General features: G+C 34.7%; 1 protein-coding gene across 3 annotated transcripts in view; it reads right to left on the reverse strand.

The window, feature by feature from the left end:
• Positions 1-19,082, reverse strand: part of LOC150098027 (uncharacterized) — a 253,275-nt gene that overhangs the window by 179,172 nt on the left and 55,021 nt on the right. For all 3 annotated transcript variants that reach the window (XM_090406362.1, XM_090406363.1, XM_090406361.1), the window contains one exon: positions 451-639. In XM_090406362.1, the coding sequence (XP_090262488.1) occupies positions 451-639 (189 nt within the window). The remainder of the gene's footprint in view (positions 1-450; positions 640-19,082) is intronic.

The raw sequence follows: 19,082 nt of genomic DNA on the forward strand, positions 1-19,082 counted from the left end.
TCTACTGTACACACTACATCATTATATCAACACCATAAAGCAACATTTAGATAATTTTATTGGAAGTGGGTAGGAATGACAAACATGTCCCCTATAAGTGTAAAATTCTCTTGTAGTGGCATGTTTTTTTTTAAGTCCAAATTAATCACAGTAAACAGACACTTACTTCATAGCATTGAAAGCTTTTCACAGTTTCTTTTTTAAATTGCAAACTGTAATTTTCAATTACATTAAATCAATAGCTCACAGTAAAGAAAGATCTTACATATCGCTGCCACTGGATACCAAACTAACAAAATATGGATGGGTATAATGTATATACCTTGGTTGTGAGGAAAAATATACAAAGAGATTTTTTTCAGTGTTAATTGTATTGTATTCTGTCCACTGCATTGGGCTATATCTTGAATATTAGTATAACTTCTAAATATTTTATTATTTTATGCTCACCTTATTGATTTCATTTTCTTTCTCTTTATGGGCTTGAGATAACTGAGTTTGTAAGCAATTTATCTGAAATTCCTTTGTTTGAATTTCATGTTGAAAGTATTGTTTCTTCTGGTCTAAATTTTGGAAGGACTCCTTCAATGCTTGCTGTTCTCGTTGGAGAACAAGAGTTTGTAATTTCTCTTCTTCAGCCTAAAATACAACATTTTTTTTTTTAACATTAAATGTTTTGCAACATTTAAATCTTTCAAAAATACTTTCTAACCAGTTATAATCAGACATGGCACATAAGGTAACCACTGTTCAAGATAAAACAACAATTTCCAGATTATTCATTCTTTAAAATGTGTATGTGTGTGTGTGTTTCTACAGTCACTGAAAGGTGTTACTCTGACTGTATTTATGTTGGTCTTTGGCTTTCTGAGTATTGAAATGAAGTTAAAAGGAATTTTAAAAGAACACATGAAATATGGAGAGTTTACTTTTAAAGAATGAATAATCTGCTGGAAATTGCATATAAAAAAAAATATATCAAACTTGCAAGTTCTCAAAAAAAAAAAAAAAAAGGTTCACAGTTACCAATTTCATTGTGGTTGATGGCAGAGGGTCATCTCTGAATACTTTATCTATATAACCAACCTTACGAAATTCATAAGGTTGGTTATATAAATAAAGGATGAGGCAGCTAGTAGAAATTATTTTCTGCAAGACCTGAAGGAGCCATGTAGCTTAGTTAGTCATGATTATGCCCTTTGGTTAGAAATATCTGCATCTGAATCATGTCTAGGATGAAAAAAACTTTTATAAAGGCTTTTCAGCTAAATGTGATTTAGCCAATCTCATGTGGATAAGGAAGAGTGGCATATGGCACATGCAATTTGCAGTCATGATTCCATACAAACCACCTTTGTGAGAAAAGATTTCTTAGGTTGAAGAAAATAAACCTAACCATATAGTCTGATGGATGTTTACAGTATGGACAGTCTAGCCAAACACGAGAGACTGTAGAAGTTGGAAGTTTATTTTGCACTTGGTTAGACTATAATAAATTTAGTTTAATCATTTATTCAAGTGTAAGCAAACAAAGCTTGTGCCTGAAAATATCTTCAGGACTGAGGTAAGGTGGTACATCCCTTGGCAACTCGGAGCAAAGGTGGACCAAGCTCTCATCACTCCTTGTCTCAGTATCTCCCATAATGCAAAGCACATCTTGTAGACATGTATACTGCTATGCATTAAGGGAAGGGGCACTACCCAGACCGGTTTCGACCTTTGTGGTCTCGTCAGTGCAAAATAAACGTCCAACATCTTTCTCTAAATCCAGAGTAATTTAATAATAAGGAGGTACACCAGTTGGCAACTCGTATAAGTAGAAATTACCTTCTGCCTTAGTATCACCACTCTGGATCTGCCTCCCATTGACGAGACCTCAATAAAGGTCGAAACCTGTCCGGGTAGTGGCCCTTCCCTTAATGCATAGCAGTATACATGTCCGCAAGGAGATGTGCTTTGCATTATGGGAGATACTGAGATAAGGAGTGATGAGATCTTGCTCCACCTTTGCTCCGAGTTGCCAAGGGATGTACCACCTTACCTCAGTCCTGAAGATATTTTCAGGCACAAACTTTGTTTGCTTACACTTGGATAAAGGATTAAACTAAATTTATTACAGACTGCAGAAATAAGAAATCTAGTAAACTTCAGGCTGTACTAACAGAGAAAGTTTACATCCAGTAGAAAGAAAGTTACTCATTTTTAAAAATTATGTAAACAACTACTGTGTTATAGTGAAACTTCAGTTTAATATAAAACAAAATAATCACCAACATTTCAGTCTTCACATCTAGTTCATGATCTGGAGTATATATAAAGAAATAAGCCACATTACAATCTAACAATCTATGTAGTGTGCTAAAGTGACACTAATTAGGGTCAACCATTAACACTACTGACCTCTGATGGGGGAAAAAAACACTTACTACATCAAAGCTAGAGTCATGTTATCTGTTTGGTTACAAATCACTAAGAGGTATATTAAGCTAGATAGCAATGTGCTCTCAGATAATTTCTCTCATATAAATAGGAACAAAAACAATATTGATGATGGCCAATAAGGGCTGAAATTATTGCTTAGAATACCAATGAAGGGTTTGCTAGAAAACTTGAAAGTTATATGGGCTGAATGTGTGCCATCCAAATTCTTGGGATTTTTATGCCACCATTATTGTTTAGATTAGGATAGTTAATCAAAATTTCACAGGCTTCCTTAGATTTGCATTCATACCAGGCCTTTTGTATGATGTAAGGAACAGGTACCTTTCCAATCAGTTTGTTGTAGGGTGTTAAGGGCATGATCTGAGGGGTCTGCTTTCCCAAAAGTGTTAAATTTAACATGCATTTTTTTTTAATGGATTGAAATTGTGCATCCAGTTTTTATCAATATAAGGTAAGCTACAGGTGCAATGGATTCAGTATACCCCAGAGTAGGAGAGGATCCTTGAAGGAGTTGAATGTGTTTTTTAATTTTATAAGTGGTTTAAAAGTAGCGTTAAGGTTGTAATGTGTAAAATTCTATTTATTTTTATCTGATAATCCTTTAACATATGGAATGGCTGTGGTTTTACTGTAATCTCTATTATTTGCATTTTTAGGTGAAGGTAAAAGGTACTGCTAATAATTTGCAATTCTTGCTAAAGAGCTTGCTCATTAGAGCAAATTGTTATAGCTCTGTTTTTGAGGATGTTAATGACCAAGTTTTTGTGAAAGGTGGCGGAAGTGTTAGCATGTATATATTCACCAGTAAGTGTAGGCTTGCAGTAATCGTGATTTTTAATTTCAATAGTAAATTGTATACACTTGTATTATTTGTTCAGGTGGCTGAGAAAGGTGTTTAAAGTTTGGTAAATGTGTGGCCAGATAACGAAAGCCTTCTCAATATATATAAGCCAAACAGTAGGTTTTAAACTAAAGGAATCTAGAACAAATAAGAGAGATAGTGGCAAATCCATTGCTGTACCTTCTTTTTGTAGATAAAAATTATTTTGCCACACAACGTAACTGGGATGTAGTATGTGGGCACAGAGAGCCCTAATATCAGGCAGAAATTTGTTCTGTAAGAAAAGAACTGTGACACTGATTGGGAAATTTGTGAAAAGGGTAGAAAGTCAACCTGACTAATATATCATCTTTGCTGAGCATTGTGTTTTTAATTTTGTTTATGAAGTGTTGTGTATTAATATAGGAAGGAGAATGACCTATCAACTCATTGGGTGTTGATACTAATTTCTTGACAAGGTGATAATTAGGGCTATCTATACCTTCAACTATCTGGAATGTTATGCTTGCGAAATTTGGGAACCCCATAAATTCTGCGAGTGCAAGCATAGTGCAGTAAAAGTTTAATAAGTGTCTGACTCGTAGTATTCAAAATATTACAGGTTGACCAAATTAGTGTGACTTTAGCATGCTATGTAGATTGTATCATAACTCATTTCTTATATATATATATATATATATATATATATATATATATATATATATATATATATATATATATATATATATATAATAAAAAAGGTTTAATGACTATTACCGAGAGAAAAGATGACAAGATATATTTAAACAAGATACTACTAGTTTCGTTACATGAACATCCTCAGGTATCACAATTAAAGAAGTATATAAAAAATTACAGATTTAAAATTGTACTAACAGAACAAGTATAAAAAACAGTAGTGCGTTTGAAAAAAATGCAAGTATGAGTTCTAAACAAACGAATACTACGCGCTGTCGCGAGTGCGCCAGTACTGAACAGAAGCAACGTGTGCGTCAGAGAGATTGTAACTCAGGCTGTTGTTGATATGAGAGGAATCTAGAGAAATTTCCCTAGATTCGTTGAGAAATATATCCGCAAGAATCGGAGAGAGTGGGCTGCCCATAGCCAGACCTGAGTTTTGTAAGTAGATCTTGTTATCATATTTGAAGTATCCTGACTTTATGCAATGGGAGAGAAGAGCAAAGAGTTTTTTTGATAATTTGTTCTTGAGAAGATCGAGGACTTCTTGAGCAGGAACATTTGTAAAGAGAGAAACAATATCAAAACTGGCCATTAAATCTGTTTTTTTAAGTTTGATGTCCTTGATTTTAGAAACAAAATCTGCAGAGTAACAAGATCTACTTACAAAACTCAGGTCTGGCTATGGGCAGCCCACTTTCTCCAATTCTTGCGGATATATTTCTCAACGAATTTGAAGAAAAAGCTATTAACTCCTTTCACTTTAAACCAAAAGTCTGGTACCGCTATATTGATGATATTTTCCTCATCTGGGAAGACGGTGTCAATAACCTGTATTTATTTTTGGACCACCTAAACAAGTGCCATGAAAAAATCTCTTTCACCCTCGAACTGGAATCAGATGACTGCCTTCCCTTTTTAGACCTCAAACTTACCAGATGTGCTGAGAGCATTAAAATCTCAATTTTTAGAAAGCCTACTCATACTGACAGATACCTTCATGCTTCCTCCCATCATTATCCCCCACAAAAATGTGGTATTATTTCCACTTTAGCCCACTGAGCCAAATCATTACTTACAGAAGAAACAGAAATTGAAAATGAACTCCGTTTTCTTAAAAAAACGTTTATTAACAATGGTTTCTCTCCAAAGAAAATTGACAAATTTCTTTCCCCCAGGCACTCAACTACTTCTGAAGATCCCTCTTCCCCAAGAGCCTTCATCTCCTTGCCTTACATCAGCTCTCTTTCACCAAAACTGGCAAAGATTCTCAAGAAATTCAACTTCAAAACGTGCTTCACTACGCTTCCAAAACTTCGTTCATTACTTAGCAAACATAAACATCTTCCTACTCAGTTTCCAGGAGTATACAAGATTTTATGTGATTGCAGAAAACCATACTATGGACAGACTGCTAAATCCATCCTTCTACGTTTGGATGAACACCGTAGAGATATCTCCTATAACAGGACTAGAGCTAGTGCTCTCTCTAGCCACGTTCTCTTTTCAGCTAACTCAGATGAAGGCCTCCAGCACATTGTAAACTGAACTCAAACTGCTAACATCCATGTGTGATAACGATGAACTCGAAAGAAAGATTGTTGAATCTAGGGAAATTTCTCTAGATTCCTCTCATATCAACAACAGCCTGAGTTACAATCTCTCTGACGCACACGTTGCTTCTGTTCAGTACTGGCGCACTCGCGACAGCGCGTAGTATTCGTTTGTTTAGAACTCATACTTGCATTTTTTTCAAACACACTACTGTTTTTTATACTTTTTCTGTTAGTACAATTTTAAGTCTCTGTAATTTTTTTATATACTTCTTTAATTGTGATACCTGAGGATGTTCATGTAACGAAACTAGTAAACTAGTAGTATCTAGTTTAAATATATCTTGTCATCTTTTCTCTCAGTAATAGTCATTAAACCTTTTTTATAATATTCCAACCGAGTAAAAATGAATTTTGAAAAAAAAAAAAATATATATATATATATATATATATATATATATATATAGGTGTATACTCCAGATAATGACCTTGATATGAAGGTTGAATGGTTAGGTGATTATTTGAATTTATATTAAACTGAAATTTTACTATGGCACAGTAGTAGTTTCCATAATTTTCAAAAATGAATGCGGCTCACCATGTGACTATGAAATATTGATAGAAAGTAACCATCAAGTCATGTTATCCTTAAAACAATACAGTTGTTGCCTAAAAGAATCTGCAGACAAGTAGAACACATGTTCTATGGTGCATAAAATCCTGAAGAATGTATTTACCAGTAAACATTGGTTTCCTACGAACAGAAAAGCAGAGCCATCATCTTCTCGCTTTTCAAGCATAACAAGGAATGGAAGGATTCTATTACTTACTTTTTTGTTAAATTTATTCTAGGAAAAAGACTAAGAATAGTTATAAAATGCTATTAAAGGTCATTACAGAAATATTAGTTAACTGGAGACCTCAAGTAGCTTGAAAAAGTTCTATATGTGATCTCTAGAGCAGGATTTCGGATCATATAACTTTCTCTTAGACACCACTGAAAGTATTCCTGTATAATAGGCTTACAACCTGTCATGGATGGGATTCAAATAAAATAATTAAACTAAATGTAACTTTAGCCAAGTTACATTTAGCAGCTGGGTCAAACAAAGGAATTTTATAGCACATAAATTAATTGTGTGAGCAACTGATAATTTGATAGTTTCATTCTGGCAGAATTAAGAATAAAATTGAAATCAGAGCAGCATCACTCTAGTTAGCCTTGAGCTCCACTGGCTGTATTTAAATTGTTCTGTAACTTCTCAATAGAATCATGTTGCTGGTCTCTGCACAGTAGAAAGAATGCAATTTGCAAAGTTTGTTTGCCTTTCTATTCTTGATTCATGTAATATTTATTTCTTGCATGTGTTTGCTTTGATGATGCAATAAAACACTCATCATGGAAAAAAAATGTAATATCTTACTAATTATATGAAGAGCTAAAGGCTTTAATTCGGCGACATGAACTTATTTAAGTTAAGGGATATTATATCCCATATTGTTTCTTAGCCGAATAAGAAACTCAGAGTTTCATGCTGAATATAGAAACTATATAAAGTTCGGCGATTCCAAGCGTAAGCAAATACCTGGATAGTGCAGTACCTGATCCGATCACTGTTCTTGATATTTACCCATAATGTGAACTTAGCTCCTAGGAGCTGTATTATTGTTCAACATTATGATAGAAGGTCACTACCCAGACCGGTTTCAACCTTTTTTGAAGTCTCATCAGTGAGTAGGTAGACCTAGTTAAAACCAAGTTTGTAGCGAACAGAACTTGCATCCCTTTTATGAGAATTGCCAAGAGGTGCTTTGGCTCTTCATATAATTAGTAATTTATTAGGACACCTCTTGGCAATTCTCATAAAGGGATGTAAGTTCTGTTTGCTACAAACTTGGTTTAAACTAGGTCTACCTACTCACTGATGAGACGTCAAAAAAGGTCGAAACCGGTCTGGGTAGTGATCTTCTCTCATAATGGTGAACAATAATACAGCTCCTAGGAACTAAATTCACATTATGGGGTAAATATCAAGAATAGTGATCGGAGCTTGCTCCACCCTTACTATGAGTTGCCTCAGCTTGCACTACCTTAAAGGATCAGGTGCTGCACTATCCAAGTATTTGCTTACGCTTGGAATTGCCAAACTTTATACAGTTCAATTTATACAGAACAATTCTATATATGGCATGAAACTCTTTGAGTTTCTTATTCGGCTAAGAAACAATATGGGAAATATCCCTTAACTTAAATAATGTAATATCTTATTTTTTAGTATAATTTACAGGTACATTCAATTTATAACGTCTCATAATTACAGTGGAATTAATAAAATTATAAGCATAAAATACAAGTCCTCTTATCTAAGAAACGCTACAGTTATATGGTATAAACAGATTATTATAAGAAAAACACACAGCTTTACTTAAGTTATAAGCCCACAGCAGAGGTGAAAGATACAGAGAGATGGCTTGAAATAAAATTAAGTTTAAGCAGGTGATGCTATCTTCACATTATCTACATGTACTATAATTATAAAGTGGCATCAAACCTGTTATCAAAACTTAAGAAAATAAACTCAGTTCTACTTTATGCAGATGATGTCATACTCTTTAAAATCCAGCACAAATTTTTAACTTTAGCTAAAAAGCTGAATAATCATTGTAACAAATTAGGTATGAAAATCAGCAATAAAAATTAAACCATGAAAATAGGTAGGAACTGAAAACAATTACTTTTTGGTGGAGAACTATAGAACAAGTAAAACACTTCAGCTATTTAGGAAATTTTTAGTGAAAATTAGGAGACCAAACAGATGGCATCGATGATAGAATCATCATTAAAAATGAAGAGAAGAAACTTGAAATCATCAGTATTCATGAACATGCAAGCAAAGCTAATCTACGGTGTATCTAAGGTCACCGAAATAAAATGGTAGAGGTTAGAAAAACAGACATTTCCCATTTTCCCACTGCCAGGATAGCAAGGAAAAAAAAATCCAAAGAAACACAAAGATTAAGGTTAACTGATCCATTTAAGAGTGTTTCAGAAGACTGAAATATTAAGAAAGCTAAAATTTAGAGGGCACATAGCAAAAGTGGCTAAAGCAGTTCATTGGATTACTTGGTTACTGAAGAATACTTGGATGAGCAGAGACAAGCAGGTTATTATTCTCTCTTTATCGAGCTTTGATAAGACCACATTTTAACTACTGCATGCAGATCTGGACACCTGGGTTTCTTCGCAATGAGGAAGAGGTAGAGAGGATCCAGAAGCGAGTGACCAAGACGTAGCAGGTCTATGGAATGAACTTTACAAGAACAGGTTGAAGATTTATGGGTTACAAAAACTGGTTGACTGGCAGAAAAGGGGATACGATTGAGACATACAAATTATTGAAAGGTTTTTATAAGATTAATACAGAAGAAATTTTTCAGAACAGGTCTGGTGGTGAGAGAACTAGGGCTATAATTGGAAACTAAACAAGAGTGTAGTTAGCAAGAGAGTTAGAACTCTAATTTTACCTGGCGAATGAGTGGAATAGGTTGCCAGAGTCTGTGACTCTGGCTGTCAATGAGTTCAAAGCAACATATGATAAATACTACACAAATGGTGGATAGTGCTTGGAATGATGTTTAAGGACTCCCTCGATGAGTCTAAGGACTTCATGGAGTAGCCCATAATAATGATAACAATAAATGTTATTTCAGAATACTGAAGATTTGACAAATAGCACATTAACCGATAACCTGTTGATAAAAAACTAGCAAAAATGTAAATAATTATATAGCATTATCATTGTATGTAATGCTAGTGTAGTAGTGACCACAAATAAGTTGGTGGTGTGCAATAAACAGATACTCCAATCCAAGCCATTGCAATATACATGTGATGAAGATGGTCTCTATACACAGGGCTATACCTCCACCTCCCTCCCTCTTCAGAGTGCCGATAACATGCTTCATAGACAAACCATCACTTACAAGGAAGCCAATATTTATGTTTGAGCGCACAGCACTCAAATGATTTTAGAGGCGTTCATATTTATAAATTTAGGGACACAAAAACACGTGTTGAAACAACGGAATTTCAACAGGTGTTTTTGTGTCTCTAAATTTATAAATATGAATGCTGATCACCGTGTAACCCTAAAAGAAAGATTTTAGAGACTGGTTACTAGATAGTCTGAGACCAAACTTGATGGTAATGTGTCAGGCTTTCCAACTACCTAGTAAATAACACTACTGACAATTATTCTGCCATATCATTGGGGGGAGGGGAAATGAGTGAGTGTGTGTGTGTGTCAGGGAACACTGACAAAGTTATGGATGAACAGTAGACAAAGCAGATCCTTTATGGCAAATGCAAACACATTCATAAGATTTTCAACCAACACTGCATGTCACTGTTTTGTAAGTTTCTGATATCACCAACTATGAAAGATACTATCAAAAATAACAGATTAGAAAAAATTCACCACAAAAAATAAGAAATCACAATAAAGTAAAATCTTATGCAAAACAAAGAAAAAAAAAACATGGACTTCAACATTTATGGCCTTAGCATAAAACCCAGGGTCAAAACTGTATAACTGAGAGGAGACCTCCACATAGCCTTTAAAGTAATGTGGAGAACCAACCAGGGCTTCTGACCTAATGTCCAATCCTCACCTTCTCGTGGTGAACCCTGTTGGGTATCTACTTGGATACTGAACGAACGAGGATGGGCTAGCAATTTGGAATATAGCCAACCAAATTGTATTCTTATTGGTTAAACCAAAATAAAAATAAAATAAAAAAAAATGGTACAACATGACAAAATTTCATGCCGGCTGGGGAATCGCCCAGTTAAACAAGGCCCCCCGTTGTTTTTGCCAGGGAACCAGGGTGAACAGCGAAAAGTCAGCTACTGGAACAAATCTGAAAACACACCCCAACTCAATATCACCAGAATTAAAGATCCATACTATCAACAAAAGAAGTCTGAATGGCAAAGAAATGAAGCTAGCTGAGGAATTAGATAAGTACCAGATCAACAAAATAGTATAATAAAACTAGTTTAATCCTTTATCCAAGTGTGAGAAAACAAAGTTTGTGCCTGAAAGTATCTTCAGGACTGGGGTAAGGTGGTACAACACCAGGGAAACTCGTTGCAAAGGTGGAGCAAGCTTCCAACAGTCCTATCTCAGTATCTCCAATAATGCAAAACACATCTTCTTGCGGATATGTCTAATGTTATGCATTAAGGGGAGGGCCACTACCCAGACTTGTTTCAACCTTTATTGAGGTCTCTTCAGTGGGAGCCAGGCCCAAGTGGAGATACCAGGCAGAAGCATTAGCAGGTCATCTCTACCTATAGGAGTTGCTAATGGTTTGCCACCCTTTTTTAATAAATTACTCTGGATTTAGAGAAGATATTTAAAGTTTATTTTTTACTTGGTAGCTTGCTCCACCTTTGCAATGAGTTGCCCTGGTGTTGTACCACCTTACCCCAGTCCTGAAGATACTTTCAGGTGCAAACTTTGTTTGCTCACACTTGGATAATCCTTTATCCAAGTGTGAGCACTTGGATATCTCACACTTGGATAAAGGATTAAACTAATTTTATTATACTCTAACCAAGTGAAAAATAAACTTTCAACATCTTCTCTAAATCCAGAGTAATTTATTAAAAAAGGGTGGCACACCATTAGGCAACTCCTATAGGTAGAGATGACCTGCTAATGCTTCTGCCTGGTATTTCCACTAGGGCCTGGCTCCCACTGAAGAGACCTCAATAAAGGTCGAAACTAGTCTGGGTAGTGGCTCTCCCCTTAATGCATAACATTAGACATATCCGCAAGGAGATGTGTTTTGCATTATAGAAGATACTGAGATAGGAGTGTTGGTATCTTGCTCCACCTTTGCAACGAGTTGCCCTGGTGTTGTACCACCTTACCCCAGTCCTGAAGATACTTTCAGGCGCAAACTTTATTTGCTCACACTTGGATAAGGGATTAAACTAATTTTATTATATACTTTAACCAAGTGAAAAATAAATTTTCAACATAATAGTGGTGACTGAAACAAAAAAGACAAAAACTGGTGAGATCTTCCTGAGCAATAAATACAAAATGTTATATTCAGGCAATGACAATCAAGGAAAAGAAGGAGTAGCCATAGCATTCAACACAAAATACGAGGCTAATCTTCTTGAATGGCAGTCAGTCTCAAGTAGAGTAATGTGGGCAAATAGGAGAATGGGAACTAGACAATGACACTTATTTGTGCTTATGGTCCCATAGAAGGTTCTACTAAGGTTTAAGTGGAGGAATTTTTGAGGCTTTAGAAAAAGCAACTGACACAATGAAAAAGGAAAAGTCGGTCCATGTTGCGAATCTAAATAGCAGAGTAGGAAATGATTGCCAGACATACAAAAATATTTTGGGAAAATTTGGAGAAAAGAGCAAAGATAATAATAATGGCAATTACCTGTAGGATTTCTGCTCAGGACATGGACTGGTTATTACTAACACCATGTTCCAACATAAAAATGTGCACAAATTCACATGGAGAGAAGAGGCAAGGAATAAGAAAAGTCTCATTGACTATGTTATTGTTGATAGTGATGTTTTCTTCCTGGTGCAGGACACCAGAGTGAACAGAGGATTTGAAATTGGAAGTGATCACTATTTAGTCTTCAGCTGGATAAAATTGAATTTCATATTGAAAAGAATGACATGTAAGAAAGTTTTAAAGTGAATAAAAGTTGAGCAGCTTTCAGATGTGAACTGTAGACTAAGATACACAAAAATTATTGAAGAAAAAATGAACGAATGTGAGAACAGCAACCAAACCTTAGAGATTCAATGGGAAGCCTTGAAGAAAATCTGATTCAGCCAGAGAGGCATGTGGTGAGGTTATCTGCAAGGATAGAAAAATCAGAACCAATGGTGGACACAGGAAGTTAAAGAGGCAGTGAAGGAAAAGAAGAAAGCATATCAAAAGTTCCTGGCAAATAAGTCAGCTTGTGCTCTTAGAGAATACAGAGACAAATATAAGAAAGCTAAACAGTGTGCAAAACTAGCTAAACAAAAGTCAGCGGAGATCTCTGGCAGAAAATAGAAAATAAATATCAACAAGGAAGCAAAATATTCTGGAGGTTTTTGAAGAAGCTTAGGAATGGAGGAAAAAGTGCTGTAAAAGGAGTTAGAGATGATAAAGGTGACATGAAAACTGAAGAAAAAGATATCCTTGAAGTATGGAGTAATTACTTTGAAAAACTGCTAAATGAAACAAGCAGTGATGACAGCACAGTGGTAAAAAACACTGACCAGGCATGCAGTCAGGAATACATATCGCATACTTGAAGTAGAAAAAAAGCAATCAAAGGCTTAAAATGTGGAAAGGCAGCAGGAATAGATGATATTCGATCAGAAATGCTGAAGTATGGTGGTATAAAAGTATTACAGTGGCTGCACTGCATAGTTCAGAAACGTTGGACAGAGGGACGATTTCCCGATGATTGGAGTAGAGCTCTCATAGTACCCACATATAAAAAGGGAAATAAAACTTAATGTGAGAATTACAGAGGTATTTCCCTACTGAGTGATCCTGGCAAGATCTATGCAAGTATACTTGAGAAACGATTGAGAAGAATTGTGGAAGAAAAGGATGAATAACAAGCTGTATTCAGGCCAAATAGAGGCTGTCAGGATCAGATCTTCACTTTATGACAAATAGTCGAGAAAGCAGGGGAATATAACAAAGATCTGTATTTAAGTTTTGTCGATTTGGAAAAGGCATATGACAAGGTGCCAAGAGAGAAGCTATTCAATACGCTGCAGTTATATGGTGTCAATGGGGAATTATATCAAGCAATACTTACTCTTTATTTAACTTGTAAGTCAGCAGTTAGAATTGACGGAAGTACAGGAAGACGATTTAATGTTAAATCTGGTGTGAGATAGGGATGTACATTATGCTCTCTGTTATTCATTATCTATATGGATCACATTATGAAGGAAAGTGATATTAAACATGATATCAAAATTGGAGATGTTAATGTCAGCTCTTTGCTTTGTGAGAATGATGTTATACTTCTAAATAAATCCACTACAAGTCTGCAAGATTCTCTGACTAAATTGAATAATTGTTGTAATAGATATGGTATGAAGGTCAGCAATAAAAAAGACAAAGACAATGAAAATAGGCAGAATCATTGAAAATGTCAATTGTGTTGTGAATGGAGAACCTGTGGAACAAGAAAAGCTGAAGAGAGAATACATCCATCTACAACAATAATCAAACAAGAAACTGGTAAAATTGGAGGTGTTAATCTCAGCTTTTTGCTTTATGCAGATTCTAAATAAATCTGCTAGTCTGCAAGATTCCATGACTAAATTGAATAACTGTTGTAATAGATATGGTATGACGGTCAGCCAGAATTAGCCAAAGATAATGAAAATAGGTAGAAACATTGAAAATGTCAACTGCGTTGTGAATGGAGAACTTATAAAACAAGTAAAACATTTCAGCTACTTAGGCACGATTTTTACTGAAGATGGTAAATTAAATATAGAAATAGACAACAGAATCAGCAAAGTTGGTATGGTAGGAAGTCAAATGAATAAATTCATATGGAATAAAAGAGAAATTAGTCAGAACACTAAATTAGCTGTATACAAAACAGTGTTCAAACCAGTTTTACATAATGGATCTGAAAGCTGGGTCAGAAGTAAAACACTTGACCAAAGACTAGAGACCACAGATATGAGAGTCCTGAGAAAGATTATAGGCATGAACAGATTTCATCAATGTTAATATCATATTAAAAACGAGGATATTAGGAAAGAACTTGATATTGTCAGTGTTGGATTCTGATTATGTAGAGATTAGAGTAATTATTATTTGATTCAGAATCCAACATGATCATCCATCACAAAGGATAGACTTGTAAATATTATTTAATGTAAATAACTTATTTTACAATTTAATATTCATATAACTACTTTAATTTTGTCTAATATCTAATTATTTAATCAAAGATATATGTATTAATAATGAAACGACTGTATTAAATATTATTAAGCTATTTTAATTATTACTATGTTAATATTATAATAACTTGTATTTGATAATTTAACTGCGCATTAATTGAAATGTAAATATTCTTTATTCATTCCTATTTGTAGAAGTTTAGCGTTATGCAATACCTCAAGTTTATTATATTTTGTTTTGTTGTCATGGAGATGTATTTAAGTGAGCGAGCACGTTTTGGAACACCACATGAGGAGAAGGTTTATTGAAAAGAGTTTTAGAAAGAAATCACGAGAATAATTTAGGTGGGAAGAATGGATATAAAAAGGGAAGAACGCTGAAAATATAGAGAGATTAGATTATTAAGAGAGAGAGAAAGGAGAGGATTGCCATTAGGTTGGAATCGGAGCATTCGGCATTCGGGAATCACAGTGCGATAATAGCGAGCCGGCAAGTCACTCAAGCAGCTAATAAAGTCTACTAGTCGAGAGGCGGTTAGCTAATAAATTGTAGAATAACAATTATAGCTACGGAAGACAGCTGAGTGACTACTAAATAGACTAGCGATATTTGAGTTGAGATTCAATTTCAGGGCCGACCCTTCAAGGACATACAGAACCTTGAAGCAAAGCACAGAGTTATTAGCAAATAGTAGAGGCTGTAAAGTTGAAATTTACCGTTAGCTGTGCTTAGAAATATATTGCCTAAAGAATTAAATGAATGCAGGAAGAATGAACAGCTGTGCATATAAAACCTCAAGTTAAGGAATTATTGTGTATTGCCTTAATTCATAAGTGATCAGTAGTGTTTCATGCAAGAACATTTGTTTATTTGTATAGTTACCGATGATTAATTCAATTATTGCTTAGAAGATTTGTTTAATGAGTGCCTTATACTGTTCAAAGCGTTTACAGTTATAAAAAATGTTTGTGTGTAAGTTTATGAAGAAAGAAGATTATCGGTAAGATTATTCCAACCATTAATATTCCTTTGCAGAGAAGTGTGCAAGTTTCATCCTAGAATTTCCTTATATTAACAGTAACTATTGCGGAAGTTAGCTAAAGTGTAAATTTAAAAGTGTTTGTTTGTGAAGAGGTATTACTACAATTTTTATTGTATTTGAAACTTAGAGAACTATGAGATATTGATGTGAATGATTATTAAGGAACTTTATTAAATAGTTCAAAAGGAACTGTGAGAAGACTGTACTAGAGATAACAGATTTACCATTGTATGAGTTGTATGACTGAATTTATCTGAGGAGTTAAAATGTTTGTGATATCTTAATTACTGATTTGAATTTAGGTTAAAATTTGTGATTATAAAATTAAATGTTTGTTTTTGTTAATCAAAAGTTGTATTTTGCCTGAATCTCTTTTACTGCACCATTCATAAAATATTCGATCCAAAGTGGGTGAATTAAGTTAGTTAAATATACTCGGCCAGTATATATATTAAGGAAAAATAGTTGAGGTTTGATTTATCTTCAATTCTTGAACTAATCCAGATATAGAGTGGTGCAGTCTATAAATATAAATTTTCTCTATATTTGTATTAGAAATCAACTAGCAACTATTTTTTAGATTAAGAACATCGTAATAACTAAATGTCGGATCCAAAGTATAGATTGAGAAGAATTAGGATCCAACATCAGCATCCTGGAATGCATTAGCAGAGCTAATCTCAGGTGGTATGGTCACTTGAAGAGAATGGGTGAGGAAAGATTAGCAAAACAAGTGTTCTCTGCCAGGATGGCAGCAAAACAACCCAGAGGAAGACCAAGATATAGGTGAATTGATAAGGTACAAAGTGCCTTAGATGATAGAAATATAAGATCTGATAATGTTGGAGTCTTGACAAGTAACAGACTGATTTGGAGGAAAATTGTAGATAGGAAGTTAGTAATGATGTAATTTTTTTCATGTAGTACTATCATATCCTGTATACCCTTGAGGGTGCATGGCAGGAATTTGATGATGATGCATAAAACCCAAATAATCTGCACACCACTTACATAGATCAAACCTAATCCTTTATTTCTTTTAGAATCTCAACTGACAACCTCAACAACTATGGTCCAAATTACATTCTAGATGATTTTTCCCATAGAAAGGAAGGTACACGAGTCAGATCTAGCATTCCATGTCAGAGTTTGCTAAACCCAGAATCCCATTTTTTGATGATCTCTCGCTCTAGTTCTGGATATTTCTTTGCTACCCTTGGTTGCTTTCATTTGTAGTGATCTTTAAGCCAAATATTATAGTGAGTCAGTGACTACTATAATTACAATAATCATTTGTGTGGATTTGCATGTGATAGGTGAACCATTACGCACAAGAACAAGAATAAAAACATTCCTGAAATAATGAAAAAATGCAACATCAAAAGTAATAATAAACACTACCTTATCACAAGTGCACTTCACTGCTGAATTAACATATCAATTTTAACTAGATCTGCCTTCATCATCATCAAATTCCTGCCGTGTATCAAGGGGTGTACAGGATATGAAAATACTACATAAAAAATTTACATCATAACTAACTTGCTATCTACAATTTTCCTCCAAATCAGTCTGTTACTTGTCAAGACACTAACATTATTGCATTTTAAATTTCTATCTTCTAAGACGTTTTTACTGTATCAATCCACTTATATCTCGGTCTTCCTCCGAGTCGTTTTCCTGCCAACTTTGCAGAGAACACGTTTTGCTAATCTTTCCTGATTCCCATTCTGATTAAGTGACCGTATCACCTGAGATTAACTCTGCTAATGCATTTCTGGATGCTGACAATGTCAAGTTCTTTCCTAATATCCTCATTTTTAATATGATATTGCCACTGATGCAATCTGTTAGTGCCCCTAATCTTTCTCAGGACTCTCATATCTGCAGTCTCTAGTCTTTGTCAAGTGTTTTTACTTCTGACCCAGCTCGCAGATCCATAAGTTAAAACTGGTTTGAACACTGTCTTGTATACAGCTAATTTCTCTCTTATTCCATATGAATTTATTCAGTTGACTTCCTACCATAAAAACTATAAAAACGTGTTAAAAAAACTATTTTTATTATCCCGACGTTTCGATCTTCATATCAAGATCATCATTTGGAGTGTACATAAATATACAGGAAGCTGAGTTATATCATTAACTGTAAGCTAGAGAAACAACGATTTGATCACATGTTATTCTACTGGCATGACCTCTGGTGGGGAAAAAAAATAAAAATAAATAAAATATAATAAAATAAATTTTTACATCAAGCTAAATTCTATTTTTACAATGACAGGAATAAACATTCTTTTAGATGGTTTTCTTTCAGAAACAATTGGTGTCCTATTTTTAGTATTACAATTCTTATTTTTGGTTTATAATACAGGATTTTCTACAGTCCTGTTTATAGTTGTTCTTGGTGAGGAAGGTCGAATATATACCTTCCATATGTTTGGGATTTTTAAACCATCATTGTTGTTCAGATTGGGGTGGTTGCTGATAATCTCAGAGTCTTCCTTGAATTTCCGTTCATACCATGTTCTAGTGCGATGTAGACAGCTAGTGGTTTTCCAGTTAATTCTGTGCAAGGTATTCAAGGGCATGATCAGAAAGGCCAGCTTCACCATAATTATTATATTTAATGTGTCATTTATGTTCTTTTTGTCTAATAGGAATAGTGCGTCCTGTTTCTTCTATATATGGTATGTTGCAAGCACAATAAGTCCGGTATACTCCAGGGTGAGCTAGTGGAGGGAGTGGGTCTTTGGATGAGTTGAGTAAGCTTTTTAATTTTGCAGGAGGTTTAAAGGTGGCTTTGAAGTTGTACTTTTGTAGTACTCTGTTTATTTTGTCTGATATTCCTTTAATGTAGGGAATGGTTATAGTTTTACTGTAGTCTGGTTTGTCATTGTTTTTTATTGTGGTTTTGTAGAGAGTTTTGTTTATAGTGTTTTGGCTATATCCGTTTTTTTGTAAGTTATTACTGATAATTTTAAATTCGTCTTTCAGTGCCTGTTCACTGGAACAAATCTTCTGAGCTCTGTTTTTTAGCGTGTTGATGACACCTAGTTTTTGTGTTTGGTGGTGGTAGGAGTTTATGTATATATATTGTCCCATATGTGTCGGTTTTCGGTAAACAGTGAAGGAAGGATTACCCGAGGGAAGACGTGTACAAGTGTATCTAGAAATTGAAGTGTGTTGTGTTTTTCAATTTCAATTTTGAACTGTATGCGTTTGTGTTGTTTGTTTAGGTGGCTAAGGAATGTGTCTAATGTCTGGCAGCCATGGGACCAGATCACGAAAACATCGTCAACGTATCTAAACCAGACTTTGGGTTTTAGAGGGAAGGGATCTAGGGCAAGTTGCTCAAAATGTTCCATGTAAAAGTTAGCAATAGGGGGAGGATAATGGCGAGCCCATGGCTGTGCCTTCTTTTTGTAAGTAGAAGGCGTTTTGCCATACAAAATAAACCGACCATAATACATGCGCAAAAAGCGCCGTGATATCTGGAGGGAATTTGTTCTGTAGGAGAAGGATTGTGTCATTGATTGGGACATTTG

Source organism: Typopeltis vanoorti, chromosome 16, assembly GCF_054136105.1.
Source record: "Typopeltis vanoorti isolate ZY-2024b chromosome 16, IOZ_Tvanoo_1.0, whole genome shotgun sequence".
NCBI classification, from domain to species: Eukaryota; Metazoa; Arthropoda; class Arachnida; order Uropygi; family Thelyphonidae; genus Typopeltis; species Typopeltis vanoorti.